Source organism: Mustela lutreola, chromosome 13 (assembly GCF_030435805.1).
Source record: "Mustela lutreola isolate mMusLut2 chromosome 13, mMusLut2.pri, whole genome shotgun sequence".
Taxonomy (NCBI): domain Eukaryota; kingdom Metazoa; phylum Chordata; class Mammalia; order Carnivora; family Mustelidae; genus Mustela; species Mustela lutreola.
Window position 1 is genome coordinate 71,918,157 of NC_081302.1, and position 20,025 is coordinate 71,938,181.

Sequence of the window (20,025 nt, forward strand, 5' to 3'; positions counted from 1 at the left end):
ACACCTTTGCAACTTTGACCAAAAGGAAGTAAATTAATACAGCTCTAGGTAGCAAACAGGAGCACTTTATCCAGAGCTTATTAACTAAAACACACTAACTTACTGCAATATAGAACAATGACTAAAATACATGTTTACAGGCTGAAGCACACTAAATTAACTGGAGGTTTCCAATTTTGTTCCTTGGCAGAGAAAGTACTGAAACAGCAGAATCACTAAAATTAGTTTTAAGTCATCTATTACAAGAAAAAAAACTTATTCTAGCAGGTTCAATATACTCAATAATCACAGATTTCAATAAACCATAAACAAAGAGGCTACTGTTAGCCTCCCCTTACATGAAACAACTCTTCTCTATTGACCTCTGTTCTATAAGCATGCAGTATTTGTTTTGTTTTAGGAGTGGGGGGTTGGGAGAATGAGAGGGGTTTCATTAAGGAGTAAAAAGAAATTAAAAATAACAGTATATTATTATTTTTTTGTGTTAAAGATTTCCCTGGATGCAATTTAAAATGGCATTTTATATATTTTTTTGATGAACTGATACTAGTTTTTTGATGAATTATAACTTTTATAGGCATACATATAACATTCTCAAACAACATTCTAGGGAAAAAGAACACCCAGAATCATTCCAAAAGTCTAAAAAATATAATATGATACATCAACTGGATGAATACAAAGATTAACTTATAATTATGAAAACCAAGTAGTACATTAAGATTACTATAACATTAATTCTAAGTAAAAATATAAAGATACATAATTAAAATACATGACATGAAAATTTTCTAAAACAACAAGACTACACGATGGGAACATTTTAGGGCAGCAAGACAGAGTACAAATTTACTCTACTTTGCTTTCAAAGATACAGTCATTTTCTGGTTTTTGTTTTTGTTTTTGTTTTTGTTTTTTTAAGCTACAAAAAAACTTTAATTCTGAGTACAAAGACATATATTCTCTTTCCTGTTGTGTATCACCTTTTATAGATATAGTAAATTTAAACTTTGAATTTTTCTATGCAATAAGTTTCTTAAAAATTTCATTGTTCTAAATTAGAGATCATAGTTTCTCCAGTAGAACAGTTCCACACAGAAACAATTGTCCAGCAACACTGTAGCAATGGTAAGGAGTAACTAAATACAGGCGTTTTACAAAGCTTATCATCAAAGGAAAATTTTCATTACATTTAACTTACTTTGGGTTGCTTAATTAAGTCAAGCAAATCCTTTACTTGATGTCGGAGCAGATTTTGACATTTCCACATTTCATTCAATGCTCTGCAAAACACAAACACATAAATTTAAATAACAAAACAATAAAAATCCTTCCAGAATATTCCAAATATATTCCTTTTTTTTTAGTTGAAATTAACAAGAGATGACAGAGATGAGGTAAACTTTACAGAACTAAGCAACTGATGATGTATGGAGCAAAAGGGCAAGGAAAATATAAGAGGTATGAACATGTGAAGGGATATCTATATCATTAACTACAACATGTGTATAAACTAGGGTATAGGAATTATCTACAGAGATTATAAACTTGAGTAATAAAGGAATGTATGATGGAGTAAGGTCCTGTAGTAGGCAGGATGAAAAGGAATCAAAGCCACAAAAAGAAAAGAGTTTGTGCTGAGAGAATGAAGGATACTTTTTTCTAAAAAAGAAATGCTCATAATGTAACTTTATATAATATGTATTACATGTTTATGTATATTATTATAAAAGTGTATATTATGTACATACAGGTAAGTATACCGTTAATCATTATAATAAAAATAAAATGTATAAACCAACGTAAATAAAAATGATAAGCTCTCACTTGTTTTATTTATCCTCAAGTTCTCACTGTTTAGAGATAGAATTTATGTTTAGATTTTTTTTTAAAGATTATTTATTTGAGAGAGAAAGAGAGAAAATGTGAGTGGGGGAAGGAGAGAGAGAATCTCAAGGAGACTCCCCACTGAGCAGACCTTGACAGGGGGCTTGATCTCACAACCTGAGATCATGACATGAGCCAAAACCAAGAGGGGGAATCCCAGCCCAGTCACCTAGCACGCCTATGTGTTTAGATTTCTAAGGACTCATTGAGGTCTACAGTTTGAAGTAAAGCTGTTACACAGTTAACTAAATATTATGTTCATTATACAAATTATATAAAACATTATTACCTATATATTCTATATAGTTTATATAAATTATATATTTTATATATAATATATATTACCTATATATTCTATACATTCCATATAGAATACATATAAGCATATTTATACTATATAAATTTGACATGTACAAGTATTTATATCCTATATATTCATTAGTTTATATAACTATGTGTTTACATATTATTACATATAAATGAATATTATTTTTATAGGGCAAAATTTTGATGTCCTCTGAATACTTTTGTTTTCAGAAAGAAATTTAAATCTAAAAAAAAATTACACACATACTCAAGAAAATATGCATAAATCATGAGAGCAGTTAATGTTACTGAAATATTGAGTTACAGAATTCAGAACCATACATAGTTTAATATTTGAAAGGAAATTTTCCAAAACCAAATACTTTTTATTATTTTGAATTACTTATACTTCAATTAACCTCCACTATCACACATATTAAGCACTGCCATAAAACTATAATATAGTACAAAAGCATTAAAAAACCACCTTTTTTTTTCATAGACAAGAACTAATTGCTAAAAAAGTTTCATTCTCCTCCTTAACATTCTGTTTTAAGAATACCTTTGCATACTTTTATGGAAATAAAATAGTTTAAATTTGGACACTTAAATTCCTTTACAGTAGTCACCTCAAAATGGTACTGGCAAAGCAGCAGCATTTTATATTAAAAGCTAAATTAAAATAACTATACATGTAGACATTAAAAAAAAATGACCAGTATACAGAGGACTGTAAAAATCTCATAACTAAATAAGAGTTACATAATTAAAATAATTTTCAAAAAAAGAGTAGTCATCTGTGAAATTACTCCTGAACTCCCAATTGTCTCTTGCTTCTTAACACTTCATCATTACTTACAACTTCTGACAGACCTGGACTTTTGAAACTTGCCTTCACTTAAAGCAGGAATTATTACACCTCTAATAGCTATTTATTAAAGATCAAGCAATTCCAAAGCTCCATATAAAATATTATGGCTATAGTGTAAATCAAAAAGTGACCATCACTAAGATTTTATATTATATTTTTAGGGAAACCATCCCCTCAAGCACTTTAATAAAATTATCTTAAGCAGCAAAGACAATTTATCTTTGTGTTTGCCTTCCTAAATAATCCTTTAAAAAAAGAAAAAAAAAAGAGTAGACATAATATTACTACAACAGGAAGACAAATATAACTTAATATAAGTCTGAATTCCAGCACTGTCACTAAATAAACACGAAAAATCTGATTAGAGAACGGATACTCTTACAGTTGTTACTGGTCTAGTCTTCTCACTAGAGCTTTGCACTAACTCAAAGAAAAAGACAGTCACCATTGGGTGGCTATCAGAAACCTATACGAGTGTTGAAGAGAAACTCTCCTCCAGCATTCCGCTCCCCATTCATACCCACCAGACTCAGCAGTACAAAAACGGGTCTAGATGAGAGCCTGCCTAATGAAAGACATCACAACCACAACACCTGAAACTACCACTAACTATTGCCATTAACAGCTGTTCTAGGAAGCCTGGGGGAGGTGGCAACACACACCATGATTAGAGAGTACTCAAGCCTGCCTCTGTTCTCTTTTGCATTACTCAAGATATTTAGGGGGACACCTGGATGGCTCAGTCAGTTAAGCATCCAAATTTTGGTTTGGGCTTGTATCGTGACCTCAGGGTTGTGGGATCAGGCCCCAATGTGAGTCTCCCCATTCTGTGGATGGAGCGTCTGCTTGAAGGTTTTCTCCCTCATCCCCGCCTTGGGCAGGCATGTATGCATGTGCACACTTTCTCTCAAATGAATAAATCTTTAAAAAAAATAAAAAGATATTAGTTAACTTGGGGACTTGCTTAAAACTGATACATATAGGGGCGCCTGGGTGGCTCAGTGGGTTAAAGCCTCTGCCTTCGGCTCAGGTCATGATCCCAGGGTCCTGGGATGGAGCCCCGCATCGGGCTGTCTGCTCTGTGGAGAGCCTGCATCCTCCTCTCTCTCTCTCTGCCTGCCTCTCTGCCTGCTTGTGATCTCTGTCTGTCAAATTTAAAAAAAAAAAAAAACCTGATACATATCAACTTTTAAATACAGAAAGTACTGTCTTCCCCAAAAGAACATGATCACAATAAAATATATGGTTCTTTCAACAAATAAAAGATCAAATAAGTTCTCACCATGAACCTGCCTACCAAGCAGCTATTTTTAAGTGCTTTCAAACTAATTAATTAGAGTTATAAATTCAAATGACTTCTGGGCTAGAATGGTAATGTATAATGAATAAAGACAGATGTTACAATACAGAGTGGTGAGGACTGTGACAAGATTAGAAACATTACTGAAAACATCAAGATTATTACTATTCAAGAAAATGAAAAAAAGATGTGACAAAATTTAAGACCCAAAGAGTCACAAAAAATAAGATGTCTGATAACATTTAGGAAGACATAGAAAATGAATGACCAACAAGCTATAAATGTTATGCATGAATCTTAGGAACCTAAAAAAAGGGGGAAAAGTCACAGAAGACTATATCCACACTTACTCTACTTTCATAAAGTTCAAAAACAAGTAAAAATAAATTATTGAGGGATACATAAATATATGTAAAACTTTATTTTTGATAAAACTACTTTTTAAAGATTTATTTATATATTTATTTGAGAGAAAGAAACAGAGAGGAGGGTGCCTGGGTGGCTCAGTGGGTTAAGCCGCTGCCTTCAGCTCAGGTCATGATCTCAGGGTCCTGGGATCGAGTCCCGCATCGGGCTCTCTGCTCACCAGGGAGCCTGCTTCTCTCTCTCTCTCTCTCTGCCTGCCTCTCCATCTACTTGTGATTTCTCTCTGTCAAATAAATAAATAAAATCTTAAAAAAAAAAAAAAAAAAAAAAAAAAGAAACAGAGAGGAGAGGGAGGGCAGAGGGAGAGGAAGAGATGCAGATTCCATGCTGAGTGTGGTGCCCAACATGGAGCTTGATTCTAGGACCCTGAGATCATGACCTGAGCTGAAATCAAGAGTCGGCCACTTATCTGACTGAGCCACCCAGGCGCCCCATGATAAACTCACTTTTTAAAAGGAAATGAAAAATAAATAATTTAAGCTAGTGGTTTCCTCTGGGTGGAAGACAGGAGGATAAAAGGGAGAAGAGTTCACAAGTTGAGTGTAGATTCAAAGATATATTTACTTTATCACTATGCTTCAAAACTCCTATGTGATTTGTGTGCGTTAAATTTTTCATAAAAATAAATGTAAAGACTTTTGGAGAAATAAACCACGAATGTAAAGTATTAAAGTAATAAAATGTTAAGTATTAGATTTACAGTTGGTTAGTTAATTATAAAATGCTGGTTAAAATTTTTAAAAAATTGGGGCGCCTGGGTGGCTCAGTGGGTTAAGCCGCTGCCTTCAGCTCGGGTCATGATCTCAGGGTCCTGGGATCGAGTCCCGCATCGGGCTCTCTGCTCAGCAGGGAGCCTGCTTCCTCCTCTCTCTCTGCCTGCCTCTCTGCCTACTTGTGATCTCTCTCTGTCAAATAAATAAATAAAATCTTTAAAAAAAAAAAAAATAAAAAATAAAAAAAAAAAATAAAATTTTTAAAAAATCATTTAAAAAATATAAATATCTTAAGTGTTTTAACTTAAAACAGATAAAAATCTCTTTAAAAAAAAATATATGTTTATAAAAAATAAAAATAAAAAAAAAAAAAAAAGAATTTGAGTTTAATAAATATTCAATAAATCAATTAAAAAAAAAAAAAAAAAAAAACAGATAAAAATCTATTCACTTACCAACGATTTTTGTAGAACTTATTGGTCCATAGATTGGAATTTACTTTCAACTTTTCCATGGCATTCTTTTTCAGTGTAACTCATGATTAGCATTTTTACTTTCTAATTCAAAGTAACTTGTTATTTAAGTGATGAATAATATCTTATATATATATATATAGGCTTTGTTTTAAAGATTTGAGAGGAAGAGAGAATGCATAAGTAAGCAGGAATATGGGGGGGGGGTGGCACCATTGCAGGGATTGATCTCAGGACCCTGGTTTGAAATTAAAGTGGGACGCCTAAGTGACTAAAACACCCAGGTACCCCTTATATATGTATATGTAGTTTTATAACTGCTTTTCAGTATTTTCCTTTACAATTATGTTTCTTTTCCATTTCTCATATTAAACTTTTCATTAATTATTTTTTGTTCCTGTGGTTTTAGAAGTCAACATTTTAATTCTGTTCTTTTAAAGAAACTCAAATTTTTAATTTGTACACTTAGTTTACAGCCTAATTAATCAACAAACCTGTCCTCACTCACTCTTTTAAGATAAAAGAACCACAGAACATTTTAGCTGCCATCTTACATGCTGTTATCCTATAGGATCTACCTAGTATTCAAACTTTTTCACAAAGGCACAGCACCAATCAATCAGAACAGGTGGCAGTAGAACAGGGCCTGAAGGTCCTTCTGCTACGCCCAGGCACAGGGGAAAATGGGTGGGGAGAGGATCTCAGGGACTCTCAACAGATCTTACATACTGTTCCAAGACGTGTGTGCTGGCTAAATATCAGCCCAGATGCTAACCTACTTTTTAATCTACACCTCCTTCCCTTGGTAAAGAAAACTTTGTTGTTATTATTATTGGTGGTGGTGTTGGCATTGTTTTTATAGGCACTGATTATTTAGATCTGCAGAAGTGTTTGGAAATTTTGTTACTTCTTACATCTTATTCCTTCCTTCTGAATTTTGTTTTTTGCCAAAAGAAACTTTTACTCTAGTAATTTTCTCAAGTAGGATATATGAGTGGTTGACTCTCATTTTTTGCGTAAGAGTATCTTTCATGGGGCACCTGGGTGGCTCAGTGGGTTAAAGCCTCTGCCTTCGGCCCAGGTCATGATCCCAGGGTCCTGGGATCAAGCCCCACATTGGGCTCTCTGCTCGGCAGGGAGTCTGCTCCCCCTACCTTCTCTCTGCCTGCCTCTCTGCCTACTTGTGATCTCTGTCTGTCAAATAAATAAATAAAATCTTTAAAAAGAGTATCTTTCATTTTTGTTCATGAAAGACGGGTGAGCTGAGTCAAGAAGCCTAGACTATGATTTCACTTAGGTTGTCTCAAGTATATATATATATATATATATATATATATATATATCCTATTCTCATTCATTCTAATCAGCCATCAATTGCACCATGAAGATAAGGATGCACTCTAATTCTTGAGGTGTTGGCATATGACAATTTCATTTTAAAATCAATTAAATATGGCAGTAACATATTTCACTGTATACAGTAGAAAAAGAATGAACTTTGAAACCAGGTAGAGTTCAAATCCTAACTTTTTGTCTCCTACTACTTGTGTGATTTTGTGCAAGTTAACTGACCTCTGGAATTCAGTTCTCCATGTGAAAAACAGGAAAATTATCAATTACATGAAGGGTTGGCAAGTGTTTCTATAAAAGGCCAGATAATAAATGTTATGGACCATACAATACAGTCTCTGGTGAAACTATGTAATTCTGCTGTTAAAGCACAAAAGCAGCCATTGATAATATATACCCCTTGCCTTAAGTACAACAGATAATAAGAAATTTACATTTCTCCTTTTCTTCAATGTTTCTATGAAAGTTATAATTGGCACATATAATAATTCCCATGGAAGAAGTCAAAGTCCCATTAAGGAGACATAGGAATGAAAATTATATGCAGCTCCTTAGACTTCAATTTCCAAACATCTAATCCCCGACTTGTAATGACATTTGCTGGAATGCAGAGCATCTACATTTTCTAAAACCTAGAGCAAATCAATCTCTAGGTTTCAATTTCCTAACCATCAGTATGATTCAATTAGTAATGTCTCTTCCATGTCCAAAATGCCAATTCCGTATAATGGTGCTCAAAATTATTTTCTGAATGAAAAATGGTCATTAAAATGTATTTGTGCATACCCATATGCCAAATTATAACAGATGCTGAGGTTATACAGCACAAAATATGTACCCTACCACTCTACAGCAAAATTCAAATGACCATGAGGTTAAAATAAGGCGGTAGGATTTTCTTAGTATGGACCTTCTTAATGCCTTAAGGAAGAAAACAAACAAAAAGGTACATCAATACTTCTTGAAATGACAATATGTATGTCTGGGGAAAGAAATCAAATCCTGAAAAATTCCATGTCAATTTATAATTGCTTATAAAAATCCTTGTTAATCTCATACTGATAGCAGTAACTTGAAAAATCAGTCAAGTATTTTATTGTGTCTGATCATTTAAACAATGTTTGCGTTACATAAATTGTTAACATTTAAAAATACATTTGTGAGGGTTTTCCCCATAAAATGCAATACACTGAAAAAGATGGAAAAAGAAACAAAATTTGACATTTGAAACATACTTCACAGCATTTAAATCCAGTGTGGCATACAAGTAATATAAACACTTCATCCGTTCTGTAGTTTCCAAATTGTGGGGAACCATGTATTGGGCAAAGATGCGTTCAACAAGCAATCTGCAAAAACACAGAGAAGGTACTGTAATGATTTTTTTTTAATGTACTGAATTTGTATATAAAATTCCAAAACACACAAAGTTTACATATAAAAGAAGTTCCTGCTTTCTGAATGGATATGAGATTTCAAATGGATGATTTCCTTCTATAAGAAGAGGGGCTGAAAAAAGATTTAGCTGGATGTACTGGCAATAACTCTATACCCAGCTAAGATAACTACCTCTGCATGACCTTGAGTATATACGAGGTTTTCGATTTCCTTATCTGAATAATAAAGTGTCCAAAAAACAGGTCCTTCCAAATGACAAATTCTAAGCATCTCTAAGTTAAAATTTCTAAAGACATAGTAAGATTCTTCTGAGTTTTTATCATCTGAGTAAACATCATGAAAAGACCTGGTTAACAGTTTAAAAAAAAAAAGTACTAGCAAATAATGCAAATCTCCCATGGAATGATGTTGCACACTCAAAAAGTCTAAAAATGTCCATTTTACAAAAATAATAACTATAAAGTTTCTTAGATAAAGTTAATCTAAGATACCCAGTTTCTTGTTACTGTAACTCTTAAAAATGTAAGGTGGCCTACTGGTTCTTAACTTTCTCAATCTCATCTATTATGAGTTAAGACCATTTGGATCTAAGAATTTAAAATAAATTCAAGCAAGTGAAATAAATTCTGCAAGCAGGATTCACAGATCTATTTACTACTAAATGGTTAAGATCCACACAAGATCTAACCTTATACTGCAAAAGAAAAATATGATGATTATATTCAGATAATGTGTTTCAAATAAAACTATAAATTATCTTTTTATCCTTCAGTAGAAACTATTTATTTAAAATGTCTAAAATCCAAAAGCTTTATTTTCATTTATTTGAAAACATTTTATTTGAAAAATAACCTGTGAAATAAAATTTAAATGATTACACACATTTCTACTCTTAAGTACCACTGTTTAAAAATAGTATACAAAAATGAACTTAAAAACTGTATCCCTCCTTAAAGGTATATGCACATTATTGCTTCATTTATGGCTTTGATAGGAAGAAAACTAGTCCCACTCACTAGCTTTAACTTGCAATAAAAATTGAGAGAATTTAAAGTTATAAAGAAAACAGTTTTCCTACAACTAAAGATCAACAACTAAATACATCAAAAGCACCATATATTTTACATATGGTGTCCTTAACTTACCGATCATCAATACTATTTTGATAATATATATGTAGCAATTTGTCTTTGATCCATGAAATCTGTTTTGCTGCATCTTTTCCAGCTGCTGATTGTAAAGCATACTTCTTATAAATTTGGGCAAGTCCCATCATGGCTTCTTTGCGCACTCTCCACTTAAAGTAAAAACAAAAATGCTTTCTTAAAATTTAAAAATGTTAATTATATTTCAAGAAAGTCCGTTTTCTTGTTTTTAAGCTGCTTTACACAATATATCTTCATCACTCCTCAGTTACTAGATATCTATTTATAATGACTATGAAAAAAACATAACTATCATTTTAATATATCTACTATGTAAGGTACAGAGATATCAACATGTATAAAAAATTTTAATGCTTTAATATACTATGCCCATCATTTACCCCTAAAAAACAAACATTAATCATCATCACATGAAGTCACTGAAAATTGGTAAGAGAAAGTATGCTACAAAATTTTAACAGGCAAAGAATGAGTTAATTGTGACTTATCCCTTATACACTTTTTCCATTTATGGTGTATATTAAATATACTTCAGTTAAAGGTACATGACATTGGTTTTATCAAATGCTAAGTAAAGACGCTCCGTTCATTCTGTATATCTGAGAATCAAGTTCAAGTGTAAGAGGAATGCATTCAACTATTTTCTTAAAATACATATTTGCTAGTGTATCTAATACTGCTTAATTATCTTGGGATGAGTTTATTCTTTAATTTTACACAAACAGCACTATAATCAGTAAGATGTTAGTAATGTTTAGAACTTCATGAAGCTGCACAGATGTTTATAATTTTTTCCTTTGCAGTCTGTCATTCATTGTATATTCTTCCCTTGGTTTTTCTTTCAATTACTTACAGCAGATTAAGAACAGTCCTTATCTCATCCATCCACTGATACATATTGAAATAAAAGACTTCAAAAAGCCTTACTCATAAAATAAGAATTCAACTTGTTTGTAGGAACTTTCTATTCTCTGTCTTATCTCTAATTCCCCAAACTGCTGCTTTAAGGAGAATTTAAAGATAGAGCATATTCTAATTCTGCCAAGAACATAAATATATTCCATTATTTTTTGATATTCAATATTTATATGAATGAACCAAGGAGGCCTATTATGAATACAACATCAAAAATTTTAAGAATTTATGTGACCCCAAAAATACACAGATACTTAGCTCAAATTCCAAATCTAACAAAGAAAAAGACTACTTGAACACTTGAAAGGCTGCTATCCTACCACGAGGCAAATCTCCTTTTCCTTCTTTATGCCTTTCATTAATACTCTATAGGACCTTTCCTTAATACTCTATGAAATATTCAAAAAAGACAAGTCTAAATTTATTAGTTAAGATAAGTTATGTCCTAATACCTATAAATTTGGAGGGAAAACTATGCAATTCCTGCCCATCTGTCCTCTACCCACAAACAGCATTACCAAAAAGAGCATTAAATGATGACAACAGCACAACCAAACTTATAAGCAACTATTAAAATGACGTATTTACTAGTCAAAACTATTCACAACTACCAACAGGCTTCCTGCTTTCTTTGTTAATTAACCCCCATATACTTCAATGATTTTCATCCTTCACCAAAATTATTCAAGCCTAAATCCAGTAAAACACACACCAGAAAGGAAAGGCAATGGGGATGAGGAGGAATGAACATTCACTCACATATTTTACTGAGTGTCTAATATAGCCAGGCAATAAGAATACAAGAATAAGAAGACACTATTCCTCTCTTAAGAAGCCACTGATTACTGAGTGCAGCTAGTGGGTGCTCACTCAAGGGGGAAAGGTTTAGGGTCACAGAAGATAGGCTGGAAGCATGCTGCTCTGCCAGGTTTAGCTTTGCAAAGTTGAAAACATGTTATTTTCTACTCCACAGAAATTATAATACAACCAGCTAAAGGACTATCAACTGATACTCATGTGAAAAGAAACAGAAGAGAGTCAACAAAAACATAAGAAGTTGTGTCAGAGGCCTTTACAACTCATTTATTAAAACTAGTGTCCAGGCTAAACTTCTGACTACCATTTAGAGCCATCTCATTTTTAAGATGAGAACAAATAATCTGAATTTATAAACCTAACAAAACTTAATATAACAAAAAAATAAAACGTTCTCATAAATACATAAATACTTGCTCCTGAAAAGGGCAAGTTACATTTAAATCTCATTATTTCCACTAAAATACTACTAAAGTATGCAAAATAAAAGCTGCCTACTACTAATTATTATTCCTACTTACCCGTTTGTCTAATGTTCTCTCTCTCACAAAATTAAGTAAGTGATCGTTGACCAGAAGAATATCCTTTTTAGCAGCTGTAACTATGGACACAATAACATCATGTCTAATAGCTTCTTCAGGGTCATGTGACCTCACTTTAAGATATTCTGAAAGACAAAATTTTATTTTATTAAAATTGGACTTTAAGAATTAATATGTTTTAAAAGATTGCATAAGTCCTTGGTAAGTAAACCACAACAAAACAAAACCTAAGTAAAAGGTTCAAAGTTTCAAAATTAAGAGCAGAGAAGAAAAGGGCATAGACATGAAGGTTAGTCCTTTAGTCAAAATATAGTAGTTTAAACACAACTGAGTATTAAAACCCCTCCCCATTTGGGGGTCAGGGTAGTGTATTAAGGAGTTCTTAACCTCATTAACTAAACCATACAAATGAACTAAGAAGTATATGACTTCAAATATTTCATTTCTATTTTTATTTTTTTTAAAGATTTTATTTATCTATTTATTTATTTGACAGAGATCAGAAGTAGGCAGAGAGGCAGGCAAAGAGAGAGGGGGAAGCAGGCTCCCTGCTGAGCAAAGGGCCCGATGCAGGGATCATGACCTAAGCTGAAGGCAGAGGCTTTAACACACTGAGCCACCTAGGTGCCCCTCTATTTTTGTTTAAATAGTTAAAATATTCAAGTCAAGTAGTTCTACTGGGAAAAAGCTAGAATATTTAAGCTTCTATCCCTTATCTGAGTAAGGTTTCAGAAAGAACAAAATTAAAATACCAGCCACCAAGCAATAAGATTACAGGAAACACCAAAAGGAAAGTCCATGTAATTAAACTAAGAAAGGCAAAGGAACATAGAAGAAATTAAACATTTAACAATTAGGATTGGCTGGAGGAAGACCTTAAATTCAATCAAAAACATGGCAGTTCTGATCTGACACTGAGCTGAAAGAAAAAATTAACACTCTTCAGTAATGATATATTAGAGGCTTAAGGAAGAGGTACCACAACTGAACATGAACATAACAAAATATCATTTCACTTTCTATTATAAGACCAGTAAGCTAAATTTTCACTGTTTGGATTTGGAGCAGTATGTCTAGCTATGCCTATATACAGCAAATAGTGCTTATTACGATTGTAAATGGATTTATGTCCCTATAAATAGACAGTTTAACAAATAATTACAACACAAACACCCATAAAACCACTGCCCAGGCTTAAGCGTCTTCACCATGAGCATTCTATAACAGAAACTATTTCCTAAAATGAGAAAGACCGTATGTCATATGTCGCGCCCCCTCCCACAAAAAAAAACTTCTGAAGTGTAATTTTACCTAACTCAGTAAAGAAAGTTACTTTAAGTATTGATTTCAAATGAAGCCTGTTAAATACATCTCAAGTTCATTTCTCCACTAAGATAAACATGGGAGTTTTATCTTGCACTTTACTTGTTTCAAGTGCAATTGATATTCTTTGAGGCCACTAAGACAAAACCAATGAGAACAGCATCAATTTTAAGATGCATCCCAATCTCCCTAAGTCATTCATATTAAACAGATATATACCAGAACTATTAATTTACAGATCCCTACTGTGCAGAGGAAAACAAAAGAGAAAGATGAAATTCTTAGTAGTTAGCATGACAAAACAGCTAAAAATACTCTTCACAATATGGCCATGTCCCTCAAAATGTGGCTGAAGGCACAAGGATGAATCTCACAAAAACACTGTCAAGAAAGGCAAGACAAACATGTGTGTCTAACATATATTAATCTTAGCTCACTTCTGAAATCCTAAGAAAATGTCTTTTAAAAGGGACAAGTATAAGAGAAAAGATCATAGCAAAACAGAGTTTTCAACAAAATTGTGGCAGATGTAGCACTTGTAAACAAAACAAAAAGATGAAATCCAAAAAGGAAGAAAAATAATAAATAAGCTCATTTCCAGGGTAAAAGAACCATGAAAACATTTAGAAATTCAAGGCACCAGCTGGAAATTATAAGGTATGCTTGAAATAGTGCACATAAAGTAGTTAGAACCTTAGATTTTTCAGGGCTATCTTTTAGCCAACTACAAAAAATATGCAAAAAATAGCAATACAGGCCTAGCAAGGAAAAACTCATATAAACAATCTAATCTTAAAGTTAAAAGAGTTAGGAAAAAAAAACAAAAAACAAAAAAACAAAAAAACGAAGAAAGCCCAAACCCAGCAAGAAGAAGGAATAATAAAGATCAGAGTAGAAATAAATGATATAGAAACATAAAAAATAGAACAGATCAATGAAACCAAGAGTTGGTTTCAATAAACCTCTAGCTATCAAAAAAACAAAAGGACCCAAATAAACAAAATCATTAATAAAAGAGGAGAAATAACAACCAATACCACAGAAATACAATTATAACAGATTTTTATGGAAACCCATATGCCAACAAATTGGACAACTTAGAAGAAATGGATAAATTCCTGGAAACATACAACCTACCAAAACGAAAGCATGGAGAAATAGAAAATAAATAAATAAATAGAACAGACCAATTACCAGCAATGAAATTGAATCAGTAATCAGAAAAATCCCAAAAAACAAAAGTCCTGGACCAGACAGCTTCATAGGCAAATTCTACCAAAGAATTAAAGAAGAGTTAATACCCATTCCTCTCAAACTATCTAAAAAAAAAAAAAAAAAAAAAAAATAGAAGAGGAAGGAAAACTTCCAAATTTATTCTGTGAGGCCAGTAACACCCTGACACCAAAACCAGATAAAGACACCACCAAAAAAAAGAATTCTATAGGTCAGTATCTCTCATGAGCATAAATGCAAAAATCCTCAACAAAGTATTAGCAAACTGAATTAAACATTATTTCTAAAAAACCATATGTCTCAATGAAGTGGGATTTATTCCTGGGATATGAGGGCAGTTTAATATTCACAAAACAATTAACTTGATAAATCACGTTAATAAAAGAAAGGATAAAAAAATCAGATGATGGAGGGCTCCGGAGTGACTCAGTCGGTTAAGTGGGTGACTCAGTCAGTAAAGCGGCTCCCTTCGGCTCAGGTCATAATCTCACTGTACTGGGATCCAGCCCCGGCATTGCGCTCCCTGCTCAGCAGGGATTCTACTTCTCTCTCTCCCTCTGACCTTTCCTCCTCCTCACAGTCACTCTCTCTCAAAAATAAATAAATAAAATATTTTTTAAGAATCGTATCCACGGGACGCCTGGGTGGCTCAGTGGGTTAAACCTCTGCCTTTAGCTCAGGTCATGATCCCAGGGTACTGGGATGGAGCCCTGCATCTAGCACTCTGATCAGCAGGAACCCTGCTTCCCCCTCTCTCTCTGCCTGCCTCTCTGCCTACTTGTGACCTCCATCTGTGAAATAAATAAATAATTTTTTTTAAAAAAATCATATCATCATTTCAACAGATGCAGGAAAAGAATCAGACAAAGTACAAGATCCATTCATGATAGAAATCCTCTGCAAAGTAGGTGTAGAGGGAAAATACCTCAACATGATAAAGGCCTTATATGAAAAACCCACAGCCAACATCATACTCAGTGGTGAAAAACAGAGCTTTTCCTTTAAGGTCAGAAAAACATAAGGATGTCCACTTCCACTGCTTTTATTCAAAATAGTACTCGGAAGTCCTAGCCACAGCAATCAAACAACATAAAGAAATAAAAGGCATCCAAATGGATAAAGAATAAAAAGGCGTCTATCCAATGGATAAGATAAACATTATCTCTTTAGAGAAAACTCTAAAGACTCCACCAAAAAATCACTAGAACTGACAAATGAATTTGGTAAAGTCATAGGATACAAAGTCAATATACAGAAATCTGTTGCACTCCTATACAATGAAGCAGCAGAAAGTGAAATTAAGAAAAAATCCCATTTAAAATTGTATCAAAAATAATAAAATATCTCGGAATAAACTTAACCAAAACAGTAAAAGCCTATACTCTGAAAATTAGAAAAATACGGATGAGATCAATTCAAGATACATGATACATGCATACATGATACAAAGAAACAGAAAGACATTCCATGCTCACGGGTTGAAGAACAAATACTGTTATAATGTCCACACCACCCAAAGCAATCTACAGATTTAATACAATTCATATCAAAATACCAACATTTTTCACAAAACTAAAACAAACAATCCTAAAATTTGTATGGGATTACAAGATCTTAACTAGCCAAAGCAATCTTGAAAAAGAAAAACAAAACTGGATGTATCACAATTCCAGACTTCAAGTTACATTACAAAATGGTAGAATTAAAATAGTATGGTACTGGCATAAAAATAAACACACAGATCAATGGAACAGAATAGAAAACCCAGAAGTAAACCCACATTTTATGACCAATTAATCTTCAACAAAGGAGAAATGAATATCCAATGGAAGAAAATCTCTCCAACAAGTGGAGTTGGGACAGCTACATTGCAAAAAAATGAAACTAGACCACCTTCTTTCACCAAACACAAAAATAAACTCAAAATGGATTAAAGACCTAAATGTGAGACCTTAAATTATAAAAACCCTTGAAGCAGTAATTTCTCAGACACTGGCTGTTAAAACATTTTTATAGATAGTGTCTCTCGCGGTAAGGGAAACAAAAGCAATAATAAACTATTGGGACTATTTCAAAATTAAGTTTCTTCACAGCAAAGAAAACAACCAGCAAAACTAAAAGACAACCTAGAGAAGGGAAGAAGATAGAAGATAGAAGATAGTGGCAAATATCTGATAAAGGGTTAGTACCCAAAACATATAAAGGGTTATCTGATAAAGGATTAGTACCCAAAACATATAAAGAACTCATACAACTCAACATCAAAAACCCCAAATGATCCAATTAAGTAATAGACAAGATAAGAACATTTTTCCAAAGACAAACAGATGGCCAAAAGATACACGAAAAGATGCTCAAATCACTCATCATCACGGAAATCCAAGTTAAAACTACAATGAGGTATCACCTCACATCTGTCAGAATGGCTAATATCAACAACCAAGAAACAAGAGGTCTTGGTAAGAATATAGAAAAAGGTAAACTCTCTTGCACTGTCAGTGGGAATGCAAACTGGCTCAGCCACTCTAGAAAACAGTATGGAATTTCCTCAAAAAGTTAAAAAAATGGAACTACTCTCCAAAGCCAGTAATTCCACTACTGGGTACTCACCCAAAGAATAAAAAAACACTAATTCAAAGGGATACATTCACCCCTATTTACTGCAACATTATTTACATACAATAGCCAAGCTAAGGCAAAAGCCCAAGTGTCTATCCATAGATGGATATGAAGAAGAGGTGGTATCTCATGAGAGATAATGACCTATAGAATTCTTTTTTTTGGTGGTGTCTTTATCTGGTTTTGGTATCAGGGTGATACTGGCCTCAAGGAATGAATTTGGAAGTTTTCCTTCTTCTTCTATTTTTTTTCCTCCTCTTTTTTTGAGATAGTTTGAGAAGAATAGGTATACACACACATACACACAGCGGAATATTATTCAGCTTTAAAAAGGAATGAAATCTTGCCATTTGCAAAACATGGATAAAGCTAGAAAATATAATGTTAAGCAAAATCAAAGAAAGACAAATACCGTATGATCTCACTCACATGTGGAATTTAAGAAAACTGACAAGCAAAGTAAAAAAATTGAGAGCGAAAGACAAAACAACAGACTCAACTATAGAGAACAAACTGATGATTACCTGAGGAAGGTGGGTAGGGGGACAGGTGAAATAAGTGATGGGAATTAAAGGAAAAAAAAAAAACTAAAATGTGCACAGAGGCTGAAAAATAGGAAATCATAACACAACATAAAATGTTTCATTAAAAAAGGAAACTACACACTATCTTTTTGTAAACATTCAAACATTCCAAACAATGGAAGGACTTAAAAGGTTATCGGTGAAATTATTCACATTTAAAATATATTTTAGATAGCTACAAAAAATCAAAACATGGGGTGCCTGGGTGGTTCAGTGGGTTAAAGCCTCTGCCTTCGGCTCCAGTCATGATCCCAGGGTCCTGAGATAGAGCCCAGCATCCAGCTCTCTGCTCAGCGGGGAACCTGCTCTCTCTCTCTCTCTCTCTCTGCCTGCCTTTCTGCCTATTTGTGATCTCTGTCTGTCAAAAAAATAAAACCATTAAAAAAAAAATCAAAACATGTATTATTTAGGTAACAGCGAACTTTGTATTAAAGTTCTATGGGAAAATTACTTAATTTTTTTATACTTTAAAGAGATCCAGAACATATACAGACCACTACAAATCAACAAGAAAAACAAGCCAATTTTAAAAAGATGGATTTAAAATTTAAAAACACACTTCACAAAAGAAAATTTCAATACACACATAAAAAGATACTCAATCTCATTAGTCATCAGGAGAATGCAAATTAAAACCACAATAAAACAGCAAGAACTATGAGAATGACTACAATCAAAAAGATTTTTGATACAAAATGGTGACAAGAACACTGAAGAACTAGAAGTCTAAATCACTTCCAGTCCAAGTGGAAAACAATATAGCTAATATGGAGAACTCAGTCATTTCTTATAATATTAAACATGTATTTACCCCATAACCAGCAATTTCACTCTAAGAAATAAAAGCATAAATCCATAGAAACACTTATAATAATACTCAGAGTAATCGTAATCTTAAAAGCTCAAAATCAAAAACAACCCAGAAACCCATCAAACAAAAAAGCGAATAAACAAATCACTGTGTATTTATACAATAGAATATCACTCAATAATTTAAAAAAAAAAAAGGAATGAAGTAATAATACAGTAGTCCCAAAGATACCAGCAACTAGACTTGTAAACTCCTGATAGGATCCTCTTCAGTGAGGAATCTGACCAGTTAAAGACAAGTATTTAAACTAAAGGTTTTCTAACAAAGAACCCACCCTATATCGAAGTTCAGAGTCAGCAAGACCATCTATACATTCAGGGCTTTCTAAACAGCTCTTTATTTAGTCCCCCACTCTTAATTATAGCAGAGAGCTACCGACTAACAACCATTTGAGGAAAGCCTCTAACACAGAAAATACAGACAAAGCAGGTGGAAAAAAATAAGTTGACTAAAAGAAACATTTTGTAGGAAAATAATTCTCCAAAACGCTATCGTTAATTTTTTCAGAGAACAGTGCATCAATAACACAAGAATAGAATGTTACAGTAAAAGGAACATCCAGGGGAAAAGAGAAGGAGGAAGACAAAAGAGAAAACACACACACACACGCAGGAGAGAGAGAGAGAGAGAGAAAGAAAGAAAGAAAGGAAGGAAGGAAGGAAGGAAACAGAGGGAAGATGAAAGAGGGAGGAAGAACAGATCCTCTGAAGATCAATGCTATAAAGTAGAAGCTCAAAGAGCAAGCAGTCCAAATTCAGATATGAGTAGGCAGGTGGAGGGTTTCAGACATGATATCACCCACAAAAAAAGGATGAAAGTGAGAAACACCTGCTGTTTAAACAGAATTGGTAGAAATTAACAAAACCTGAAAGTATTACTATGACAAACTATTGTTAAAAATATTAAAGAGGGGCATCTGGGTAGCTCAGTCAGTTAAGCGTCTGTCTTCAGCTGCAGTCATGATCCTGGGGTCCTGGATTGAGCCCCACATTAGGCTCCCTGCTCAGCTGGAAGCCTGCTTCTCCCTCTCCCTCTGCCTCTGCCTGCCACTTCCTCTGCTTCTGCTCTCTGTCAAATAAATAAATCCAAAATCTTAAAAAAAAAAATTATGAAAGAATATACTTCATCATTTTATCAAAAGAAACTCAGAAGGAAGTAGTAAGATTTAAGAAGCAACCGTAAGCAAGGACCATAAAAAAAATTTTTAAATATACTACAAGTTGATAAAGTTT

At 33.3% G+C, this 20,025-nt stretch overlaps 1 protein-coding gene across 7 annotated transcripts in view; it reads right to left on the minus strand.

The window, feature by feature from the left end:
- PDS5B (PDS5 cohesin associated factor B) overlaps nucleotides 1-20,025 on the minus strand; it is a 204,956-nt gene that overhangs the window by 78,890 nt on the left and 106,041 nt on the right. For all 7 annotated transcript variants that reach the window (XM_059144774.1, XM_059144775.1, XM_059144770.1 and 4 more), the window contains 4 exons: nucleotides 12,143-12,288; nucleotides 9,870-10,021; nucleotides 8,562-8,675; nucleotides 1,202-1,283 (listed from right to left, as the gene is read on the minus strand). In XM_059144774.1, coding sequence (XP_059000757.1) covers nucleotides 1,202-1,283; nucleotides 8,562-8,675; nucleotides 9,870-10,021; nucleotides 12,143-12,288 — 494 coding nt within the window. The remainder of the gene's footprint in view (nucleotides 1-1,201; nucleotides 1,284-8,561; nucleotides 8,676-9,869; nucleotides 10,022-12,142; nucleotides 12,289-20,025) is intronic.